Source organism: Equus asinus, chromosome 2, assembly GCF_041296235.1.
Source record: "Equus asinus isolate D_3611 breed Donkey chromosome 2, EquAss-T2T_v2, whole genome shotgun sequence".
Classification (NCBI taxonomy): domain Eukaryota; kingdom Metazoa; phylum Chordata; class Mammalia; order Perissodactyla; family Equidae; genus Equus; species Equus asinus.
The window spans coordinates 33,097,168-33,114,277 of NC_091791.1; the positions used below are offsets into that span (position 1 = coordinate 33,097,168).

General features: G+C 45.5%; 1 protein-coding gene across 4 annotated transcripts in view; it reads left to right on the forward strand.

The window, feature by feature from the left end:
* Positions 1-17,110, forward strand: part of BLNK (B cell linker) — an 81,983-nt gene that overhangs the window by 33,965 nt on the left and 30,908 nt on the right. For 2 of the 4 annotated variants that reach the window (XM_044753299.2, XM_070486315.1), the window contains exons 4-8: positions 3,536-3,576; positions 3,663-3,689; positions 7,783-7,939; positions 10,792-10,955; positions 16,597-16,678. In XM_044753299.2, the coding sequence (XP_044609234.1) occupies positions 3,536-3,576; positions 3,663-3,689; positions 7,783-7,939; positions 10,792-10,955; positions 16,597-16,678 (471 nt within the window). The remainder of the gene's footprint in view (positions 1-3,535; positions 3,577-3,662; positions 3,690-7,782; positions 7,940-10,791; positions 10,956-16,596; positions 16,679-17,110) is intronic. The other 2 variants (XM_014858423.3, XM_070486321.1) reach the window with 1 other exon arrangement.

Consider the following 17,110-nt stretch of genomic DNA (forward strand, 5'->3'; position numbering starts at 1 on the left):
CATGTCTTGACCTGGAGCAGATGCTGAGATGGGGGCCGTGGGGACATCATGGCCATTCTCATGTGTCCCATAGTGCCAGGTGCTGTGCCTGCAGTCTTGGGAGGGCCATGCAAATCACAAAGCCAGGGCCAGGCAAGGAGAGGAGTCCCTCTATTGTGTCATGGGATTATGACACAGTAAATGGAGCATAAGACCCAAACCAGGAACAGGACATAATAAAAAAGGCTTCTCTGACAGGGGGGTCCAACCAGCATCTCAGCTTCCTGATAGGAGCGTGCTATCCCACAGCCCAAATTAAACCACATGGCCTAATTAACCTTGAACTGGCCCTTCTGAAGATTTTATCCACTACATTGGAGACTTTCTTGGATCCTTTTCTTTGTGCTAGTCCTACTGTGTGGTTGCCATTAAAGTGAAATCGTTTTGGCCTTGTTTTGAGGGTTTATTAAGACATTGTCAATACCCAAGACAACAATAAGTAACATTAATAAAGCATTTACTGTATGCCAGGCTTTGCAAAGCACTTCACATTTATTATATTATTTAATTCTCATAAAAACACTAGTCAGGCACTATCAGCCTTGTTTTAAAGGTGAGGAAATTAAGCTGTAAACAATTAAAGTACCAGTCCATTGCCAAGCAGGTAGTAAAGAGCAGAGCTAGAATCTGAATCAACGAAGCTGGTTCTAAAACTACTACTTTCACACTTTGGGAGGCTCCCTGAGATGCTGGAAAACCACCCACTACTTTGCATCTAGTATTTTGGACTGTCACATTTTTCAGTCTGGGTGATGACCTGCAAGGTTGTGACTTTATGAGTATGAAGCTGTGAGGTACCTGTGGGACCAGAAGATGGGTGTAGCTGGAGTGGGGGGCACCATCAGATGACCTCTCCCACATGATGCTTTTCTCTCTTTTCTGCCTCAATGTGCCATGATGCCTGGATTGGGCATTCTCATTTCTCCGGGTTTCATCTGAGTGCTCAGTGGAGGGCCAGGTGGTTCACATGAGATTTCAGCTACTGGAGCCAATACACATAGCCTGGCCTCCAATCCAGCCCCCATGCTCACTAGCCATATGAGCTCTTAGCCCCAGTTTCCTCAACTGCAAAATAGATATAATAATAGCACCTACTACGTATCCTGTTTTGAGGATAAATGAAGAAATACATTTGTAACAGTTAGCCTAGCACCTGGCACATTGGAAGTTCAATAAGTGTAATCAATTACTATTATCCTAATTTTCATTGATTCAACTCATTTACTGGTTCATACCTTTATTAGTGCATGGATTACAAATGCAAAATGCCATCCAGATATAAAGATAAATGAGATAGGCCTTGCTTTTCAGTGCAGAGAGACATAAACAACTTAATAATTGCACAGGGCAGAATGAAGTCCATGTGACATCTAGGTGCCAGAATCATCTAAGAGGGCCCAGAGGAAGGAGTGATGGGTTATGACCAGGGGGAGTGGGGAAGAAGTTTTGGAGGAAGAATGACAAATATTTCCATGGAAGAAGGTAGACGGGCTGAGAGAACAGCATGAGCAGAGCAGAGAACTATCAAAAGTGCAGGATGGGAGGAACAAGCTGCCCGGTATTACTGGAAGTGAACCAGAAAGACCGCCACAAGAGAAGTCAATGGAGGGACAGCGGGTAGAGAGAGGCATTTGAATGTGTTGACACAGAACCTTGACTTTACTCCATGGGGAGCCCCTGGTGATTCCTGAGGACAACAACAGCATGATCCAACCTTTATATTAAGAAGATAACTAGAAACAGTAGGAAGGATGTGTTAGAGAGGAAAGATAACAGAGATGCAAAAACTGGTTAGATGACTACTGCATCTGCTTTCATAGTTACTGATCCTAAAGTGGACCCTGACTCACTGAAACAGGGTGTTTCACAAAAGCATTTTGTAAAGGTTTATATTTTAAATGGTTGAAACAAAAAACATCTTGCCAGCTTAAGTGTTGATCTTCAGTTATCCCCAAACTTAAGGTATTAGAAACGTATTCCCCCACTGGGCCAAGTATTGGCAATTGGGAAGAGGACTTATTCACCGATTCTCTTAGAGTTTCTTAGCAAACCCTAATGATTGCAATACACTATAACTTGGTATAAGTCAACCCAAAGAATAATTTAATGGGAATTATTTTCTGTTAATGTCTAAGTGTGACCCATATTTAACTTGTGAAATGAAGCTCCTTCTTAGCGCCTATCATGTTTTCCCAATAGAGGGCGATATTGCTGCCATTGCTTAAAATCTGGCCACTTTGATCCAAAGATATCCTTCCTGCCCCCACTTCACCTCCGAAATTCTTTTCCGTGTGTGTCTGCGGAACCTCGCTGGAGCTGAAGTCAGTGGTCTGCCATGGCAGGGGGTAGAAATGGCAAGAAAATTTCTTCCACGGTTTTGGAGGATTCAGGAACCATCTGCCTGTGGCTGCTCACTGGGGTGGGAGAGGAGCTAGGACCCTCCGTGGCGCAGTTGTTGTAGCCACTCTGCCATCTGGACCTGTGTCTGGTTGATCTCCTACATAGCGGAGTGAATCATATTTAACCTCTAAGGTCAGTTTGTGTGATGAGGTGGATGCTAAGATTCTCATATCCTAAATGCGTTTTGGAGGAAAAGGGGTCAAATATTCTCCTTGGCTGTCATAATTCAGACCTATTTTATTCTTCAAGATCATAAGCTACTTAAGGGCTATCATAGCCATTTTTCTACCTCCTGTGGAGCCTAGGAGAGTGCCTGCCCCCTGGAGCTCAAAGACAGTGAGGCAGCACGGAGCTGGGGCTCAGAGCACACGCTTGGAAGTCAACCTGTGGGGTTCAACCCCTGGCTGCACCGTTTACTACCTGACCTTGCACAAATGACTTATTTTCTCTAGGCCTCCGTTTCCTCGTAAGGTTTTTGAGAGAGCTAAATGAACGCAAAGCTCTGATAACATTGCCTGGCATGTGGTAAAGCACTGGATAAAAAGTTTTTTTATAAAAAAGTCAAAGTTAGAGCCAGAGAGAATCATAGAAGCTATCCCCTCATTTTACAAATCTGGAAACTGAGGCCAAGAGATGTTAGGTATTCTTGCCCACTCTCCAACGAGTTAGGAACAGAGCCTGGAGGAGAATTTAGGTCTATCTGATTCCCTGTGCAGTGTCCTTCCTACTACACCATCCACATATTGATTCAAAGAAATCCTTGGAAGCAGCATAGTATGGATTGCAGGTCTCTACTGGGTTACTCTAAGGTCCCAAAAATGTCCTTTGACAAAGACAGACATGGGTTGGATGCACCATCTCTCTGCCTCAGTGGGACTTCTCTTAAGAATCTTTGAGAATCGACTTTAAAAAAAAGAAGATTTGAAAGTGAATGAACATGAGTGACCGTAATAACCGCTCAAGGAAGGCCAAGTAAATGGGACCAGGAAGCGCGAGGGCAGGGAAGGCAGGTGCGGTGCGGGCTGCTTGTGGACAGGGTGGAGCTGGCCGGCTGCGATTTACGCCTGTGTGTTCTGCTTCCCATATGTCATTTCAGGGAGCCCTGCTGATGAAGAGGAGCAGTGGTCAGATGACTTTGTGAGTATTTGCTCCTGGGACGGGAGGGTACTGCTTCCACCAGGGCCCATGGGAAGCCTTTTTAAGGGGTTGTTTCTGAATTACAGGCTGGTAGTCAGCTGCACATCACAGAGGTAAGATGACCGGGCTGGAAGGGCCACCTACAGACAAGGCAGCAATAACCTCATAACAGCTGACTTGAGCTAACACCACTATGTGCCAGGCTGCGAGCTTTATACGCATTACCTCATCTAATCCTCGCCACAGCCCTATGAGTAGGCATTATTGTCCCCATTTTCTGCTGGTATTCAGAGTACTCACCAGCACAGCCAAAACAGATGTTAAAATGTTTACATATTTTCTTATCAGTTGGCAAATGCCTCTGCCCTGAATTCCCCAATACCCCCATCACCACCTGGCCCCTGCCCAGGAGCCCTAAACCAAAGGACAACTAAAGAGTGATCGCCTGGCACATCCAGGACCTCCAGGACACTCTTCGGGGCCACGATCAGTAGCTGGGCCATATTAGTTGTTAAACATTTTGAATGTCAGCCCTGCCCATTTTACAGGTGAAGAAACCAAGGCGAGGAGAGTTTAAGTAATTGGCAGTTGCAAAATTCAAACCCAGGCCCTCAGATCTCGGAACCAGGCTTTTAAGCTCCAAGGTGTTTGCCGTGACCAAGAGGACACTGGCAGACTCTGAGGGCCACAGAGTGAGAGAGAGGGACCTGGCCATGATGACATTGGGGGTGGTGTGTCAGAAGTAACTGTCAATCTCTTCTAGGTGGCTCTGCAACCCAGAGGGCCCCAGCAGCCACTTCTCTCTCTTGGGCTGAGTCTTGTATGGACAAGACATCCTAAAATCTTTTCTTCACAATAATTATTCCTCATTTACATCAAATTCATCCAGTGTTAGCCTGCTCCAATCTGTGAGTTTTATATCTGGAAGGGATCCAAGAGGGCCTCCACTCAACCACACATCCCATTTTAAAGATAGGGAAATCAAGGCCAAGAGCATGAGAATGACTTGCCCACCATCACTCAGTGGCCCAGTGGAATGAGCACCCAGGACTCTGGTCCAGTGCCCAGAATTGAGCCTAAGCCCAGCTCCGCGCTGTGTACACCACCCAGAGTTTATTCGGAGAATTAGGAGATGGGAGTTCCTCTCTTTTCACCTGCAGAGAAAAGATCTTTTAAAAGAGGGGAAGAGATGGCCTCTCTGCGAGTCACTGGGACATGGAATTCCTCCTTGGCGGGGCAGCCTCTGATCCCCTAGAAGCACTGCTGCTGCGCCCCCTGCTGGCTGCATGCGCCGGGTCACATCTGTGGCAAAGTTAAGAAGCTGGTCCACATTCACCAGGAAGCCAAGAAAATTGAGCTTGCTCGCTCGCTGGATAAAAAGAGCACGCATGGGGACTTAGAAAACACAAAATGAAACCAGCCTGGAGAGGAGAGAGTGACTCGTGTCCCAAAGTCGAACAACCAAAATTAAGGTGCCGGCTATAACAAGGACTGAGTGAACGTCCCCATTTTCTGCTGGTATTCAGAGTACTCACAGTTATTTTTACCTTATCGGATTCCCATTGCACACAGAATGAAATCTAGGCTTGTTGCTGAGGCCTCCAGCCTGATGAAATCCAGCCCCTGCAGACATGTCCAGCCTTCCACACACCCTCTCAGCAGGGCCTTGCTCATCACACCCCAGCACACAGGCCTGCCCTCAGTTCCTACAATAGATGGAGGTCCTGCCTGCCTCAGGAATTCAGACTCATGGTCCCTGGGCAGGCGAAGGAAGAAGGGAAGAGAGGAGAAACCAAAGAACGCCCCCATTCTTCCTCCCTTTGTGGGTTCCTTCTTGTCCTTCAGGCTTGGCTTAAACGTCTCCTTCCCAGGAAGACCTTTTCAGCACCCGCATCCAAGGTGGATCCTTTCCTCCCACGACTCTCTGTCTCAGGACCCTGGTCATTCCCCTAAGTGCATCCATCGCCAGTGATAGCTATTTTATCTGTTTGACCATCTACTTCTCATTATTCACTATTTGTTTGTCACTGGTCTCCCCTGCTAGAACGCAAGTTCTGTGAGGGCAGGGACTGTGCTCAGAGTCAAGCACAATGCCTGGCTTGTAGTAGGTGCTCAATAAATATTAATTGAATGAATGAATGGACAATTCGAAAAGGTTTTTATCTGATGACACATCCCTTCTTCAAAGTTTCCATCAGATTGTCCACCGTATTGCACTTGCTCAAATACTGAATGAATGAATGACTTTTTTTGCCAGAATTTAGCATAATTTCGGGGAAAGGAGATTTTTTTTTAATTGTCTCAGAAGTTTGAACAGATTTCGCTTTTTATTCTCTTGATAAAAAGGCATTCAGCGCATTCGACTGTATTGGAGGGGAGTGTCCTAAGCCCCTCATGCTGGACTAGACTAGCCTTGGGAAGCCAAGCTCTTGCCCTCTTAAGCCCCCTGCCCCCGCCCGGGCCATCCTTTCACTCCCACTCCACCTCCAAGGCCCCCTTCCTAAGAATACCCATTGGCTTCTCCAGAACACAGATTGCAGACTCAAATTATTCAACTCTTCTGTGCCTCTGTTTCCTTGACTATAAAATGGGATTTTAGAAAAACTGTCTCAGGGGCTGGCCCAGTGGTGTAGTGGTTAAGTTTGTATGCTCTGCTTCAGCAGCCTGGGATTCATGGGTTCAGATCCCAGCCACAGACCTACATACTGCTCATCAAGCCATGCTGTGGTGGCGTCCTACATATAAAATAGAGGAAGACTGGCACAGATGTTAGCTCAGGGCCAATCTTCCTCACCAAAAAAACCCAAAAAAAACCTCCTATCTCATATGATTATGGTGAAGAGTAAATGAGGTATGCAGTGCATAGAAATTCAGTTATAATAATTATTATTATCATTATCCTATTCAGCCTAATTTCATATTCATGTTCAGGAAGGATGATTGAGCTTCCCCCACCCCGCCAAATCTGCTATTCCTGAGATAGGGGTTTGGGAAAATCCTCCCTACAGGAACTTCTTACCTCACCCCTTCCTGTCCCTTCCTGGCTCTCCCCATCTAGGGCTCCTAGCTCCTTTCGTTCCCTCTCCCAACACTCCTCCAGCCACCTCAGGAAAAGCTGTCTTTGCAGCCCCCTTTCTCGTTCCCTACCTACTCTCCAACCCATTCTTCTCCTCTCTCCCCATCTCCTTGTGGACTGAGGAGGAAAGCACAGTCCTCACTCATGTATTCATGCATTCATTCCAAACATACTGAGCTCCCATCATGTGCGGCCGTTACAGGCCCTGAGGACACAGCAATGAAGGAAGCACTGCACCTGCACCACGCTTTACCTGCATTGATGTTGCACAATTGCAAGTGAAAGGAGACAGGCCAAAAGGCAGGTGCATCACCCATTCATTGGAAAGTCATGCACGGATCCTGCATTGTGTCAGGCACTCTGTGGGGTCAGTGGACACAGAGGCCAGAGGCCCTCTTAAGTCCTGAATCAAATACATCCTCCACACGAATATATGTATGTACACTCTACACATAAACTATGTTGAACAAAGTGCACAAGGACTGGTAACGCTGCCTCTGGGGAGAGGAACTGAGAGAGCAGCCGAGAGGGAGACTTTACTCTAGATCCTTCTAAACTGTTTGAACTTTAGACCATGTCAGCGTATTTTTCAATATTGACTTATATTAAAAAAAAGAAAGAAAGAGAATGGACTCTGGGTCAGTTTGAAGCCTGGCCCCTGCAGCTTGCCAGCTCTGTTTAAAAAAATTTTTTTAGAAGCCTCATCTCCTCAGAGGTATCTATATTTCTGGGCATCCCCTTACCCTCTCCTTCTTACACTTACTTTTTCCTCAACCATCAGCAGTCATGATAAATAAAACCTATTAGTTATTCTATTTTATTGAGCCCTTTTTCTATCTTTTTAGAATATATTTTATCTCCTACTGTTCTTTGACAACACACAAAGTTTCAGCCACTCTTCGGGTTAAATGGTCCAGCGTTCCCCCAGGATAGTGGTCAAGGCAATAAACTCTGTAGGCAGAAAGGCCTGGCTTCCACTGAGCTTTGCCTCTTCATGGCTCCCTAACCTTGGTTAGCCAGCCTCCCCAAGCCTTGCTTCCTTACGTTGGGGGAGCAGCTGTGACCCCCTAAGGCAGGAGCTGCCCTGACCACTGGGTACAGAGCCCTGAGCATGGTGTCTGCACTTGCAGGACAGCGACTATGAAAACCCAGACGAGCACTCGGACTCAGAGATGTACGTGCTGCCCGCCGAGGAGACTGGGGACGATAGTTATGAGCCGCCGCCCGCTGAGCAGGAGACGAGGACAGTTCATCCAGCCCTGCCCTTCACCAGGGGCGAGTACATAGGTGAGGCACCCCCCAGACCCTGGGCGCTCAGCCTTCCGCACAGGGGGAGGTAGGGGAAGGCTGAGGTTGCGGGATGGTGGGCATCTCCCACTCTCACCACCTCCAAGCTGGTCATCTGGTCACTCACCGGTAATGGAGCGCCAGCTGGAAAGCTTACCCATTTGAAGGGGAAAGATATGCTTCCTAAATCGGGAATATGAAAAACAGGCAGAAATAAAATGAGCATGCCCTGATGGTTGCTCAACCCCATCCCTACCCCAAAACTCGGCAGTCCATGAGAAATCAACCCTGAGATTAGTTCCTGCTTCTCTTCGAGCTTCCTGCACACAAGCTTCTGGAATTTCTCTTAAGACGTCTGTACAGAATAAGGATGACCTTCAAGGATCCCAGTGTGTGCTAACGCCCCTCCTTCCTCCACGCCTGCCCCCTCGCTGGCAGGCCAGACACACTGAGTCTAGACAGTGGATTTTTAACTATGGATGGGGATGAGGGCAAAGAATGCTAAGCTTAGAATTAGCCTCATAGGTTAAACGGACGCAGCTCAGCTCTGGCCTCCAGGCCTGAGTGTGGCTTTTAATGTCACCCAAGAAGTCAGTGTTACCATCTTATCAGGTGACCAAGTTCAGCAAAGGTGAGGAGCAAAGCGTGCCCATTATGATGATGGTGATGCCAGCGTTTGTACAGAGCATCCCTACATGTAAAGGGCTCCATGTCCATTGTCACTGCCATTAACTGCCTCTCTATGGGTACCAGGCACTGCCCCTCGCTTCATGCCACAATTAATCTATTGAGTACCTAGTGTGTGCCAGAGCTCGGCTGAGCACTGAGCATCCAGCAGCGGGCAAGGCAGACATTCTCCCAGACCTTTTACAGTTTCCAGTTTAGTGCTTTACACTCATGGCCTACTTCACCCTCTCAAGGATCTTATGAAAGAGGTATTCACCCCCACTTCACCCAGGAAGAAAGTGAGGCTCAGAGGAGTGAACTAACGGGCCAAGATTTTATAAGTGATAGAGATGGGATGCGAGCCGGGCCCCTGAGCCCCCAAGAGCCCATGCTCTTCACCGCTCTGCTGTGCACACCGCCCACCATGTTTGGTAAACCACCTTGTTCAATCATTAGAACAACCCTGGGAAGGACGGGCTGCATTATGACCATCTTACAGACCAGGAAAATGCAATTTCAGGGTGGTTAAGTGGCTCATTCAAGGGCTTTGTCTTCTGTGTTTTGCTACTTCTGATGGGCTTAAATCTGACTTTAAGAAATCTAAGTAAACTCCAAGAGCTGCAAATAAAACTACAAAAACCCACAGAGTCATATGCACAGCAAAATGGATGCTCTAGTGCCTGAGCACAGCTACACCACCCAGAAAGAGGCTGCTGAGAGGGCATCAGATGTGAAGTTAACCACACACCTTCAACAAGGCAGAAGTGCAGGCTGAGGGCAAGAGCAGACACCAGGAGGGGAGCAGAGATGGGGTATGACAGGCAGGAGCGGCTGCATTGAGCTCGAGCTCAGCTCAGGGTGGGCTGTGGCAGGAGGAAGCAGCAGGAAGCCAATAATGCAGCACCAAGGCCAGTGGAGGCGCCTGTGCTGTTCCCAGCACGGGGAGCAGGCCAGGTTATCCTTGTGCTGAGATTTTCCTTAATGTATCAGTCCAAATCCACGCTCACAGCATCGTCTGGGTCGACCCCACATTGCCTAAGCCCTCCACCGCATCACATAGATAATACTAGTTCTATTAATTAGGCATTGACTCTGCCAGACACACTGCTCCTCCTGCCTTCAGTGCTTCCCTCCTAATCCCTACAATAATTCTCTGAGGTGGAGATTATGATCCTCAGTTTAAAAATGAGGAATATGAGTCCCAGAGAGGTTGAATAATGAATAATTAGCCCAAAGGGGAGCAACTAGCGAGTGGCAGAGCAGGGGACTGAACCCTGGGCCATTTGGCCTAATACCTGCTGAGGACAGCCCTGGACCAGCGGGAATCACGGGTTCTCCATGATTTGAGGGAATTCATGGAGGGGAGGAAGGTGTAGCTCACCCACGTGAGTAGTCACAACCCTAAACACACCTTAGAATAACCTGGGGGACTTTTAAATCCTATAATGCCAGGTTGCTCCCCAGAAGTTCAAACCAGTAGCACTGCGGTGGGGCCTGGGCCTGGGCATTTTTTAAGGCTCCCAGGTAGTTCTTATGTGAAACCAGGATTGAGAATTACTGCATTTAAGGGTTCAGCGGGCAAAGTGAACCGCCCCCCTTAGACCCCCACCCCGCCAAGGTCATCGTCCCCTCTGTTCCACCGAGTGCTGGGCTGTCATCTCTCCTGGGTCCAAGGTTCTCCATTACCCTCCTGGGGAAATGGTTTGGTTTTTTTTTTTTTGGAGGAAGATTACCCCTGAGCTAACTACTGCCAATCCTCCTCTTTTTGCTGTGGAAGACTGGCCCTGACCTAACATTCGTGCCCATCTTCCTCTACTTTATATATGAGACGCCCACCACAGTATGGCTTTTTTGCCAAGGGTGCCATGTCTGCACACGGGATCTGAACTGGCGAACCCCAGGCTGCACCGAAGGTGCGCACTTAACCGCTGCGCCACCCAGCCGGCCCCTGGGGAAATATTTTTGATGAGGACATTCTTCTGGTTTTTATAATGTAAGTCAATGAATGGGCCATTGAAATTTTTGCCTAAAATGTCATTTTACTCTTTAAAGGAATGCCCCGATTAACAACTTGTAGCTACACAGATGCCCATGGCTTTGTACTTTTCTAGATCACAGCGGCTTCCACCCAGGGAATGAGCCAGAGCCCCTTCATCTTGTGCTTTGTTATTCTTGTTCCTTTCAAGACAATCGATCAAGCCAGAGGCAGTCTCCACCCTTCAGCAAGACCCTTCCCAGTAAGCCCAGCTGGCCTTCGGCAAAGGCGAGGCTGACCTCCACTCTGCCAGCTCCGACTTCTCTTCAGAGACCTCAGATCCCACCCAAACCCAAAGAACTTCTCGAGGACGAGGTAAAGTAAATGTGTCCGGAAGGTTTCCCAGACCGAGTGGGAGGCAGGATGCAGGGGGCGAGGCCAGGACAGACGGTCCGGCCTCCAGCGTGTCTTCCTTCCTCCGTGCCCTGCTCCCTCCCCAGCCAGCACTAACTACCCTGCCCCACTAACTCTCCACTGTTAGGCTGAAAGGATGCTTTTTTCTCTAACAATGGCATAGGTGGCCTCATTTTAAGCATTTTCATTTACGAGGCGTATAGCATAAATGTCAACGCCGGATCTGTGCCCCTTTTATCGTCCCCTGTTTCTCTCCTCTCGGTTTCCTGTGAATCTCTCTTTCCTCCGTAAGTTATTCCGTCTTTATTCTCCTTTGCTTCTCTGCCCGGTCCCACCTCGCTTTCTTTCCCCACCTTCTTTTCTCTCTGCCTCTCCACTTTCCTCCTCTCAGGTGCAGAGGGGTGCGGTGGGATGCATAATGGAAACCCCTGGTCTGTAGAGGGACCCTGCACAACCCGTAGAAGAGCTGACCCCTCACTTCCCTGTGGCAGCTCTTGCTTCTCACTCCCTTTCCCTAGCCCCTGGTATCCAGGGACCCACCTTTACAGATTGTCTGGGACCCAGGTCTGGGTTTATCTCACCAATCTCCTCTCTGTCAGCGCCTTGCTTTATATGAGTCTTATTCGCTGTGGAATTGCTCCCGTTTGAAAATGAACAGGTAAGCTCATTCAGACTGTTGTCGGAATGACTGATAAAGTCTAATATGTTGTGGCTCCCAGAGGTACTTGCCCTGGACTTGGGGCAAGCCAGATAACACACAGAGGGATTCTGTGTGTCATATATATAGGATTCCTTTCCACCATATTCTAGATTCTTTACAAAATCCAGTTTTCTAGTTTCTCCTGAAAACTGAAGGCCTGGCAACACTGGGCCAGCCATGGCCTCAAAGCAACTGGGCCTCATGGCAACCCTCCAGCTCAGCTGTGAATCCTGGTCCCTGTTCCCATCTGTCGCGGTCCCCACTACTCATTACAAGGCATGCACACACCTTACTCTGCACATGCCCGCATTACTATTCCCTGCCTGCTCCTGTAAGCAACTTAGTTTATGACCTCTGCTCTAGAGATACTTTAATTCAGAAAGTCAGCTGACTAAGAGAGAGTGTGGTTTGTCAGTCTCCAGTCTGTCATCTCAGAGGTGATGCTGTCCTTTCAGGGTGAGAAGAGGGTGGCAAGGAGAAGCTGAGCAGGGGACAGATTGGGGAGAACAGCTGTTAGGGTCTCGCTGTGAATTCTTCCAGCACCCAGCAAGTCCATGTGAAGATATCAATTCAGACACAGAATACAAATGAATACTGTGGATTATGTAAGGCTCTCCATTTCTGTGAATAACTGAGAGTGGGCCCCAGTGGGGAGAGGCAGAGTTTTGCTAACAGTAGCTTTGTGGAGGTGGCTCAGGCAAGTTTGAACCAGGGGGAAAAGGAGAAGTATAGAGGAGGCACATTCTGGAATGGGCAGATGGACAACCAAGATAAGAAGGAGGTTAAAATAGAAAAAAGAAGCCAACATTAAGATCTGACTGAGCCATTAGATAGGAAAAGAAGAAGTCAAGTACAAGCATAAATAAAAATGTTTAGCTCTGCCATACAGGTTACAGGAAAAATACGGGGGTGTAGGCTAACCAGAGAGTTGGAGATGGGACAATGACGCGTAGGAGGAAGGAGCAACTGTGCTCTAAGGATGAGAGTGGCTAACATTTGACAAGTGCCACGTATCAGCTCGTGTTCTGAGTACTGTATATATATTATCTCATTAAATCCTCACAACAACCCTATGAAGTGTGTACAATTACCATCCCCATTTTACATATGAGGAAACGGTACAGATGAGGTGCAAAGGGGTTGAAAAGCGCATCCAAGTTCACAGAGGTAAATGGTAAAGCAGGCATTTGAACCCAAATAATGAACTCAGGTGCTAAACAGCTATCCTGTATCCTTTCTCCAGCATCCCCCGAGGCAAGACTAGCTTATAATTCAGCACAAATGTGCCAGGCACTTGGTGCCCAAAGAAGACCTGGTATTTGTCCTTATAGGGCTTCAGTCTGGTGGTTTTGTGTGACCTTGGACAGATTACTCAACTTCTCTCAAGTTCTGCATATGTAAAAGGAGGATAAACATTCTTAACTTAGTAGGAAGGTGTTATTGTAAGAATTTAATAAAATAGTATTTGTAAAACTATTATATGCTTACATGAGCTGTAATAAGGAAGAAACTCATTTGGGCATTTAATAGCTAATCTAAATGATTCTCGATAAGCAATGGGAAAGTGAAAACAAGACGAATCTGTGGCACTCTTATTTTTCAAATCTGTAGTCTGGGGGAAGGCAAACTGTAAATGCCTATAGCAAGTGTCTTACTACTTAATATCTAAACATTGGAGTTGACCTAAGATAATTTTTTAAATAATCATCTATTTATTTTTAAATGATGCCACTGTAAAAACTAAAGAAGACTTTCTAATGGCATGTGGGTGGTAGTGGAATAACCTACCCAGCTCCAAAAGATCAATCACTGATGCATCTACAGCTAGGTTTTTGTGATGTAAACATGGAAAATAGAGTTTTAACATATGCATTTTATTTTATGCAGTACATAAAACACTGCAGCAATGCGAAGGTGGACATGTTAGGACACAAATTGTGATGGTTCTTGATGATTTGCTTATTTTGCCAGGCAACAACTTTAAAGCTTTGAATTTCAATTGAATTGAATTGCTGGAAATATACATTATACATTTTTTCTCCTTAAATCCCATAATAAGGAGCGGGAAGGTGGTGGGGAGGGAAAGAACTACAAACAGAATTTGTTGGAATTGGATTAAGTCTCTTTCTCTATCTTTGCTCTTTTAAACTAAAAATTTCTCAACTCCAGAAATATCATTACTCTAAACAGGTCAGATTCTAGACCTTGCAGATAAACCATCTTCTACCTGTAATCAAGTACTACAGAACAAACAAATGCAAAATTGAGAATTCAGAGGAAAGAATAAATTTTGAGGTGGTGAAGTAAGATTAAGAAAGTTTGGGTGGGGACGTGGTGCTTCCAAGTTCCCTATATCCATTCAGATATTATTGCTGAGTGCCAATACCAATGTTCTGTGTTCAGCTATAAGATCCTTGAAGATTTTGTTGACTACAGGCTTTGAGAGGATGGGCAGGTCCCCCTGGGAGCTCAGCCTCTCCTCTCACAGGAACTGGCCCCTGGGAGAGAAGCTGGGCTCTGACAACTTGTCACTCTGGCCACAAGCTAATCCAGAGAGATAGACCCATGGAACCAAAAGGGTCCTACAGGGATGCTGAAGCCACTCAACATCCACATTTTTCAAAGCTGCTAAGTCAACCTCTTTCCAGCCTTAGCCATTTGGTCAAATTTCACTTCAATTCAGTGAGGCTCTTAACTGCTCTGGGAACACATATACAGACAAGGAAGAGTCTTTTAGGGGTTCACTGGCCTCACTGTGTTAGAAGTTCATGGTCTAACACAGTGAGGCCAGTGACATAACAGAGGTGAGGACAAGGTTCCTTGCACCACAGAGGAGCAAGTGGTCACCTCCAATTGACAGGGTCCAGGAAGACTTCTGATGATTCAGTGATTTACCCCAAGTCATAAACCAGAAAAGAGCCTAGCAAGGATATCCCCCCAGATCTGTCTGATTCCAAATCCTCATCTCCTTCAGCCAGGTTGTTTCTGAATGTGACTGAGAAATTGAGATACTGCATGAGTAGAACCACCTGGTCCCTCTTGGCCAGATTTAGAAGAGAAAAAAGAGATGAGAAATCGCAATTAAATAAAAAAAAGGGTATAAATAAGACAGAAGGAGTAAAGGAAGGAAGCAAGCAAGCAAGGAAGGAAGGAAGGAAGGTACTCAAAAGTAGTGGGGACTCGGTTCTTGAACTGTAATCCTGTCTCTACCACCTTTTTACTATGAGAACTCGAGCAAGCTACGTAACTTCTCTCTTCCTGTTTCTTCAAGTTTCTTGATCTTAAATGGAGCTGATAGTGGTGGCTACCTTATTGGATTGTTATAAGGATTAAGTGAGATAACACATGTAAAATACTTAGAAGAGCACCTGGCAATAAGTGCTCAATAAATGTTTGGTTTTTGTTTTTCCTGGTACCCATCTTGGCTACCCATCAAGACAGGTTGTAAAAACCACTTTGGAGATCTGGTTACCTCATTTGATTATTAATATAAAATCCCTCCCTCCCTATATTTATAGTTAATTGATTATTGACAAAGGTGCCAAGACAATTCAATGGGGAAAGAATAGTTTTTAAACTACCTTTAAACTAGTTTTATGGTACTAAGATACTGTATACCCACATGCAAAAGAATGAAATTGGACCCCTGTCTCACACTATATACAAAAATTAACCAAAAATGTATCATAGACCCAAATGTAAGAACTAAAATTACAAAACTCTTAGAGAAAAACATAGGTATAAATCTTTATGGCTTTGGGATAGCCAAACATTTCTTAGATACAACACCAAAAGCACAAGCAACAAAAGAAAAAATAGATAAAATGGACTTCAAAATTTAAAACTTTTGACCTAAAAATGATACCACTAGGAAAGTAAAAAGACAGTCTACAGAATGGGAGAATTTTTTTCCCAATTATATATCTGAGCAGAGACTTATGACTAGAACATTTAAAGAACTCTGATAACCCAATAATAAAAAAGATAACCCAATTAAAAATGAGCAAAGAAGTTGAATAGACTTTTCTTCAAATAAATGGCCAATAAGTACACAAAAAAGATGCTCAACATCATTAACCATCAGGGAAATGCAAATCAAAGCCACAGTGAGATACCACTTCACACCTACAAGGATCTACAAAGATAATAAAAAAGACAGACAATAAAAAGTATTGGTGAACATGTGGAGAAATTAGAACCCTCATACATTGCTGATGGGGATGAAAAATGGTGCAGCCACTTTGGAAAACAGTTTGGCAGTTCCTGAAACTGTTAAACATAGAGCTACGATACGACCCAGGAACTCCACCACTATGTATATTCCCAAGAGAAATATACATCTACAGAAAAATTTGTACATGAATGTTCATAGCAACATTATTCATAATAGCCAAAAAGTGGAGACAACTCAAATGTCCACCAATGGATAAACAAAATGTGGTATATTCATACTATGGAATATTATTTGGCCATAAAAAAAGAAAAGAAGTAGCGATACATACTACAACAGGGCTGAAACTTGGAATCATTATGCCAGGTGAAAGAAGTCGCAAAAGACTACATATTGTATGATTCCAGTTATATGTAATGCCCAGAATGGGCAAATCTAGAGACAGAAAGTAGATTAGTGGTTGACTAGGTAAGGGGAAGGGGTTGATGAAGAGTGGCTAATGGGTACAGGGTTCCTTTTGGGGGTGATGAAAATGTTCTAAAATTATATTGCTGTGATGTTGCACAATTCTGTGAATATACCAAAACCCACCAACTTATACACTTTCTATATGAGAATTTAATAGTATGTGAATTGTATCTCAATAAAGATTTTTTTTAAAACCACTCCTTCCTATGCAGCAAGCCATGAATGGATAGCATCCGCCTCATTTATTTCTGCAATTCTTTTAGGCTGACTATGTGGTCCCTGTGGAAGATGAAGATGAAAACTATATTCATCCCACAGAAAGCAGTTCGCTCCCATCTGAAAAAGGTAAGAGTTTGTAGTTTTGAGCACTGAAAACTTCTAGCAGTTGATGGGGGCATACAAGACTATTTGGTAGCAAGCAGTGAGGGGCTTGGAAGTGATGGTGCCCAGGCCTCTCTCCTCTGTGGTCACAGCCTTTGCCTTCTTTGGCTGGTCAAGAAGAGAGCAACAGTGAGCACCCATCTCTGTGATTCATAGCCTTTACCCCTCTTCCTCCATCCTCTTCCATGATTTGATGATCCCATCTCAAATTGTGAAAGCACCTAGGTTCTTATCCTGAGCTCCTCACTTAGAATAGATTTCTCATAAACCCTAATACTCACAAAGTCATCAGCCGCCACGTTGGCCTTACAAATATTGCACCAGGAACAAATTTCCACAGAGGACTGAAAAAATAAGGATATGCTCTGAGTCCTGATTCTTTAAATTTAGTGTTGT